At 33.9% G+C, this 7,237-nt stretch overlaps 1 protein-coding gene across 4 annotated transcripts; it reads left to right on the top strand.

Moving 5' to 3' along the window:
* Positions 1 to 2,232: 2,232 nt before the first annotated feature.
* Positions 2,233 to 7,033, top strand: LOC131635773 (uncharacterized). 4 transcript variants are annotated; one of them, XM_058906414.1, is made up of 15 exons: positions 2,233 to 2,334; positions 2,417 to 2,452; positions 2,526 to 2,606; positions 2,697 to 2,898; positions 3,794 to 3,868; positions 4,018 to 4,119; positions 4,194 to 4,234; positions 4,403 to 4,516; positions 4,847 to 4,961; positions 5,058 to 5,248; positions 5,354 to 5,470; positions 5,610 to 5,690; positions 5,798 to 6,036; positions 6,146 to 6,185; positions 6,319 to 7,033. In XM_058906414.1, exons 3-15 carry the CDS (start codon positions 2,544 to 2,546, stop codon positions 6,883 to 6,885), a joined length of 1,947 nt encoding a protein of 648 aa, XP_058762397.1. In that variant the 5' UTR covers positions 2,233 to 2,334; positions 2,417 to 2,452; positions 2,526 to 2,543; the 3' UTR covers positions 6,886 to 7,033. The 4 variants fall into 4 exon arrangements, with proteins under 4 accessions (XP_058762397.1, XP_058762399.1, XP_058762398.1 ...); XM_058906416.1 differs by having other exon boundaries at positions 2,270 to 2,334; positions 2,551 to 2,606; XM_058906415.1 differs by having other exon boundaries at positions 2,289 to 2,452; positions 2,551 to 2,606.
* The last annotated feature ends 204 nt before the right edge of the window (positions 7,034 to 7,237 follow it).

Raw genomic sequence — 7,237 nt, 5'->3', positions numbered from 1 at the left:
CGCAACAAATTTGTTGTTACTGAAAGCAGCGGAGGAGTTACCAAAGGTTGATTAGGTATCGATGTTAGTGGTAATAGACTAGAAATCGATAACTTGAAAACCAAATCAATATCATTATTCCCTTTCTTATTTGTTTGAAGACGCAAGAATCAAATGGCTTTAGAGTTAGATCTGGAAAAATGATTTCTCCTAAAACATCTTTTTCACCTCTTTGTTCTTCAACAATAGCTTGTTCTGGAAAAGGGAAGACCTGCTGCTGCTTCAAATTTGGAGAAGGATTTGGAACCTTTTCACAAACAAATGGAGTCTCTGGTTCGACAACACAATCTTCACGAAGGGAGGGTTTCTCAATGAATTTCATCGACTCTAGATGCGGCTTTTCATCCTCAACAAACTTTGGGAAATCTGCATCTTCCGTATCACTTTGCTCCGTCAAGCATGACAACTCTTCATTCAGTTCCTCTTCCTCATTCTCGTTAACATAATCATTGGTCGAATAAAAACACTATGTTGATTCATATGGTGGTTCCTCTTCTTCATCATCCAGCGGTAAAATGGGTCTCCACTCTGGCTTGAAACGCCATAATAGTGTTGTTGTAAATGTATCCCAACTATATCTACGATGAACACGGGACCACCATATCTACCATTTGAAAGCGGAACCTCTCAATGCTCCAATAGCTTTTAAAACCTTCAATGACTCAGGTGTTTCATGCTTCTTGAAAAATTTCTCAAAACAAAAAATCCACCAATAGGCATCATCTTCCCCATCAAACAATAATATTGTCATGAATATAAGCTGAAGTGAGATCAAAAATGAAAGCACCAATTGTTAGGATGCAAACTCAAGAACCCTAACAAAGCTAATAAAAGCTCTAAAACTACAAGACAAATAAAACTAGGCTAAGAAAATAATGATAAAAGATAACTTTTGATTTCATTGATTGATTTTCACTCTCTCAATAAGAGTACGTAAATAGTGATAACAATAGTGGGTAGTAAACTAAAAGCCCAATGACTAAAAGACCAACTAAATAATATCTAAGATAAACCCAACTAACATAAATTATTTTAAATAATTTAAAACTCAATTTCATACTCTATCACAAATACAATATTGACGAGTCCTACTTTAATAGTAGGAGACTTTCACTGTGTGGGAATCTCATCCTCTAAGAAAATTTGTTAGACCATCTACAATGGTTGACAAACTCAACACCCACTTTTTCAACTCCCAACACTCCACATCATTTTCTCTTTCTTCCACCTAATAACTCAACACCCATTCAACTTTTACCCTCTCCAATGGTTTTTCACTCAACACCCTACCCCACCACTTTTTATTTTCATATTCTTATTTAAATTTTATTTTTATTTTTATGATTACATAAAATTACAATTATCGATTAAAATTAAATTAAAATAATAAATACTTAATAATTTATTTTTTTATTTTTTGTAATAAAAACAACATTTATTTAAATAATTGGAATTTTGATAATTGTTGGGATTTTGAAAATTGTTGGGATTTTGAGTGTTAAAATGATTATTGGGATCCATTTCACTAAAAAAAAACACTTAACTTCAAAATAAACACTAATAGAAAGATAATAATAAGATTAAGATAGTGAAAAACTTGGTTTTTTTTTCCTGTGTCCAAATCAAATGAACCAAGTCTCTATTTATAGAGAAAAAAAAATCATGAATTTTGGTAAAAAAAAAAAATTAAAAAAAAAAATTGCAACGAAATAATTGAGTCCAAAGTATTAAATGGATAAAAATCTGGACAGCCAATCACAGACAGCCAAGTCAACCTCTGCGTCAGTTTACTTGGTGTTGAGTTTTCTCAACACCTCTCTCCTCCAACACACATTCAACACCACTTTACACACACCATTGCACTTGATTTTCCCATGTTGAATTAAAATCAACTCACCATTGCACTTGGTCTTAGTTGTTGTAACCTTGATGATCAACATTAGTTTTAGTTATTATTTATTTAAAATTTTGTTCTTCAATAAAAAAGGATAAATTTTTTTTTAATAATATTGTAAAAACAAAAGATAAACAACAATAAAATATTCTTAAAAAGAAACACTTAAAATATAATATTTATAATAATTTAAAACTTCTGATTAAATGTAAAAATGTTTTATACTTGGTTAAAGACTAACTTACCTTATAAAAAAAAAACTTATGCTATGAGCATAATCAGCATGGCTAACTTATTAAAAAAAGCTTATATCAACCGTATATATTTTTAATATGATAAAAAAGCAGTAGTTATCTCAAAAAGTACTTTTGAATTATAAATTGATTCAAATCAATTTTCCGGTAGCAGTTTCTATCAATTTTAGATTGATTTTGCATTAACTTTTATGATTATATGAATGAATCAACTAATTTGATTTTGCAGTAAAGAAAGAAAGGTGATTCTTGCATCAAGATCAAGGTATTTTCATTATCATTCTGATTCTTGCTATTTTTCCTTTGTGTGAAATGAAATTTGCTTAATAATCTTCTAGGTTTGTGATTCTGACGTTATGGAAGTTAAAGCAATGGAACCCCAAGATGGAGAAGAAATACATAACTGTTTGATCAAGCTGGTGAACTCACTGTTCTTTACTTTTTGTTATCTTTCTAATTTTTGTCTTTAATTAAGCATCAAAACATACTATGTTGATATTACATTTCAGAGAGATAATCCGAAAAGGCGAAGGGATAAGGTTTATATTGGCTGTGGAGCAGGGTTTGGTGGTGACAGGCCTTTGGCTGCACTTAAACTGCTCCAAAGAGTTGAAGAACTAAATTATTTAGTCCTTGAATGCCTGGCGGAGCGGACCCTCGCCGATCGATATCAAATTAAGTCTTCTGGCGGCGATGGTTATGATTCTCAGAGTATGTGTCTAATATTCTGTTGTCAAATAGCTGTGACATAGCGGGGCTATAGCATAGTGGAATTGTAACAAAATGCTAGTGTTCTGCGATATGCGATATAGTACAAATTTTTGTCCAATAGAAACAATATCAGTGCTATAATACCATAGCGTAGTGTAATTTGAACAAACTGCTCTTTTCTACTATCTGTGATTGACAATAGTATACTTGGTTTTCGATAGAACATTATGGGCTTTGGCTAATATGCATAAGGATTTCCTTATGCACCGTGCATAAGCCTACATAAGTCATTGGAAATCCAGTATTGAGTATTGAGTATTGAGTGGTGAGTATTCAGTATTGAGTAATAACAATTGATGTTTAGAATTTGATCCAACGGTCCATAATGATCTATGCATGGTGCATAGATTTTTATCTATGCACGGTAAATGCACCCGAACATTATGGCATATTTTGATCCATATAGCCGACTCACTTTGTGAGATAAGACTTGGTTGTTGTTGCTGCTATTATATATGTGGTGTAAGCTGCTTACAAATAACTAACCCACTTATTACTGTTTAATCCTTCTTGTCACCGTTAAAACGTGGTTAAATAGGGCATTTATTTGTTTTGTCATGATTGAACCATGGTTAACATATATAGAACCTCTAAAAACTTAAGATGGCTCTGCCTCAATCAACTGAGCCTTCTGTAATTAATATAAGTTCTAAAGTTGTTTTGAATATGTATAATTCATTTGTACGTATACCCTTATATGTATGGTTTCTTCATTTCATTTTAAGATAAAAACTTAATCTATCTATATATTTCAGGAAAGAAAATGTTGTTTTGTTTCCTGCTCATGCATTTTTGTCATCACAGGTTTCTGATTATTGTAAAATTTTACTCGCAGTTTCTAGCTGGATGAAAATGCTGCTGCCTCTGGCTTTTGAACGAGGAACTTGCATAATCACCAATATGGGTGCTAGTAAGAACTTTTATTGCTGTATTTAATGGATCATGTGCCAATTGTTGATCACAAATGATATTATTATAAGTTCATCGACACTATAAGACCGATGGACTACATGGTTTCTTGCATATTTTACTAACTTTGTTCATTCTTCATTTCTACAGTGGATCCTCTGGGTGCTCAACAGAAGGTCTTAGAAATAGCTACTGCACTCGGACTTGATATTTCTGTCGCTGTTGCTCATGAAGTGTCTGTTACAAATTTCGGTATTTAGATTGGGAGATTTTCTTATTATTCTCATGCAAAGTTCTACTACTTATATACATACGCCATATTTCAGGTTCAGAATTATCACCTACAAAATTATACATCACAGAGGGTGTAAGAATCTACTTTTATGTCTCTTGTATTTTTCTTTCAGCTGTCGTCTTTTACGGCTACATTCTGATTTACTTATTGAACCAAGTCAATGGACCGTTCTATTTCCCTTGGTTTATCTGTAAATACAACTATGCAGAATCTGATCAAATTTGGCTGTAATATGCGAAGGGTATCAGCACCTACTTGGGAGCTGCTCCTATTGTTCAATGTCTTGAGAAGTATCAACCAAATGTAATAATTACATCAAGACTTGCTGATGCTGCTTTGTTCTTAGCACCTATGGTATGCAATCTGATTTATTCTTCACTTCATATTTCCCATCTTTGCCTCCTTCCTTAGTCAATGCTTTTTGCAATTATAAAAGTTTTTCTTTTTCGCAAGATTCTTGAAATATTTATTTTTGTCTTCTCAAGAAATCCCCATACTCTAAGTAATCATTTTACTTGAAACTTTCTTTCAGAAAAATTCTCGACATCTTCTGTGAAGCATGCCATATATCTTAGATACAATACTATTAAGCAAAATATAGGATCATAAGAGCTGCAGTGTTTGTTATTCCAATTTGATTATCGTTGGATGGAATTCTGAATGATTAGGTTGATATACATGCAGGTTTATGAACTTGGTTGGAACTGGGATGAGTTAGAGCATCTAGCTCAAGGATCTCTGGCTGGCCATCTTCTAGAATGTGGTTGTCAACTCACAGGAGGATATTTCATGCATCCAGGTCTGCTAATATTCCATATGGTTTGAGACGTAATAGTATAATATAAGACACATGTAGTGTGAACGCAACGACTCTTTAAGCTCTTGTTTATTTTAGGAGACAAGTACCGCGATATGTCCTTCCAGCAATTACTGGATTTATCACTTCCTTATGCTGAAATCCGTTTTGACGGAGAAGTGTGTGTGGCAAAGGCTGAAGGTAGTGGCGGAGTTCTAAATTTCAATACATGTGCTGAACAATTACTCTATGAGATTGGAGACCCCAGTGCTTATGTGACTCCTGATGTAGTAAGTTTGATCTTTGTTATGGTTTATGAAGCAACGGACATCGAGGATTTATGACTAAAGGGTAAAATATACAAAAAAAAAAACTCATACTGTTTTCTATAACAGGTCATTGACTTTCAGGATGTTTCCTTCCTTCCATTATCAAGCAGTAGAGTACTATGCTTTGGGGCAAAGCCATCTACTATATCAATTCCTGATAAACTTTTGCAGTTAGTTCCAAAGGTACATTTCTTAATCATTCTCTTCAAAATGCAAGTTCCATTCGTATGCGATCACGAAAACAATCCTTTGTTGGATTTCTTTTTAATATTGACATAGATAGTATATCGTTTTGTTAACATTCTCTGAATATTTGTTACAGGATTGCGGTTGGAAAGGATGGGGAGAGATATCTTATGGAGGCTATGAATGTGTTAAACGCGCCAAAGCAGCTGAATTTGTGGTAAACGTTACTCCATTTATTCTTTTTTACTTACCGTTTTAGGGTTACTTAATCATACCGAAAAACTGTTATAGATCAATTAATATATTATTCATATGCTTTATCAGGTTAGATCATGGATGGAAGAAATAATTCCTGGACTTAATCACCATATAGTTTCTTATCTGATCGGGTATGATAGCCTCAAAGCTTTTAGCAGCGATGAAAATGCTTCACCACAGAGGACAAGTGAAGATATTCGGTTACGCATGGACGGACTTTTTGAGCAGAAGGAACACGCCATCCAATTTATCAGAGAGTTTACAGCATTGTATACAAATGGACCAGCTGGTGGTGGGGGTATCAGGTCAATCTCATCTAAAATTTGAATATCGTAAAATTTGAGAGTTGAGACCCTTCATCTCCTGGCCTTTCTCCCGCAACTATTAATGACATCTTTTTTGGTTTTAATGCAGTACTGGATATAAGAAAGAGATTCTTCTCGAAAAACATTTGGTACTCTTCTTCCTCTTCATCTCCTGGCCTTTCTCACAGTTGATCATATGCGTGCATTAGGACTATACTAGCAATCTTACTTCACATTTCATTACCATGCTGTTAGATTCATTATAACTAGGCTCGTCTTCAGGTCAACCGTGAAGATGTCTTCTGGCGAATCGGGATAAAGAGAAACATAAAAAGCCACTCAAATGAAGAAGTTGATCATGAACACAATCTGAAGCACATAACGACCTTACAACCAAAGTTACAATCCGAAACTGACAAATCCTCCGAATTTGTTTCATCTTGTAGAAGTTCTACACCAGCTCCATCAGGACAGAAGATTCCACTTTATAACGTAGCACATAGCAGAGCTGGAGATAAAGGAAACGACATCAACTTTTCTCTCATCCCACATTTTCCTCCTGATATTAAGAGATTGAAACCGATTATCACATGTGAATGGGTAAAATCAGTGGTCTCGCCTCTTCTGGATTCGTCGCCTTCTCTTGATTTAGATGCAAGAGATCGAAGAGATAAATGGATCAGTGAAAATGTTAAAGTTGAGATATATGAAGTTAAGGGAATCCAGTCATTGAATATTGTTGTCAGGAACATCTTAGACGGCGGTGTCAACTGTTCGCGAAGAATTGATCGGCACGGAAAGACCATTTCAGATCTCGTACTGTGCCAACAAGTTGTGTTGCCACCATGATTATGGCAATGTTTTAATGAGTTTCATATTGTGTCATGGTGAATATGGAAATGAAATGAAGAATGAGCATGGCTAATGTTTAAATGGAAAAATACTTTGAAGCTTGGAACTGCTATATTTGAAGTAAAACTCCTATAACTTTTGAGAATTGCGTCTATACTTAAAAATATGTTCTTCTATGCTAATGTAGTATATATTTTTTAAAACTTTTTAAAAATATCAAACATATTTTTATATATAAACACAAACCCTCCAAAATCTCCCCCTCCAAAATCCTTTAAAAACCAACTCCCAAACAACAAGTAAGAATCAGCTATTTGCTAAACAAATAACAATTACTCAAGGCAATATA

Source organism: Vicia villosa, unplaced genomic scaffold (assembly GCF_029867415.1).
Source record: "Vicia villosa cultivar HV-30 ecotype Madison, WI unplaced genomic scaffold, Vvil1.0 ctg.001544F_1_1, whole genome shotgun sequence".
NCBI classification, from domain to species: Eukaryota; Viridiplantae; Streptophyta; class Magnoliopsida; order Fabales; family Fabaceae; genus Vicia; species Vicia villosa.
This window is presented reverse-complemented; position numbering and strand designations above follow the sequence as displayed.

Coding starts and splice junctions, on each gene's coding strand:
- LOC131635773 (XM_058906414.1), top strand. CDS start 2,544: ATGGAAGTTAAAGCAATGGAACCCCAAGATGGAGAAGAAATACATAAC. Junction 4,962..5,057: donor AGGATATTTCATGCATCCAG/GTCTGCTAATAT, acceptor TGTTTATTTTAG/GAGACAAGTACCGCGATATG. Junction 5,471..5,609: donor TTTTGCAGTTAGTTCCAAAG/GTACATTTCTTA, acceptor TATTTGTTACAG/GATTGCGGTTGGAAAGGATG.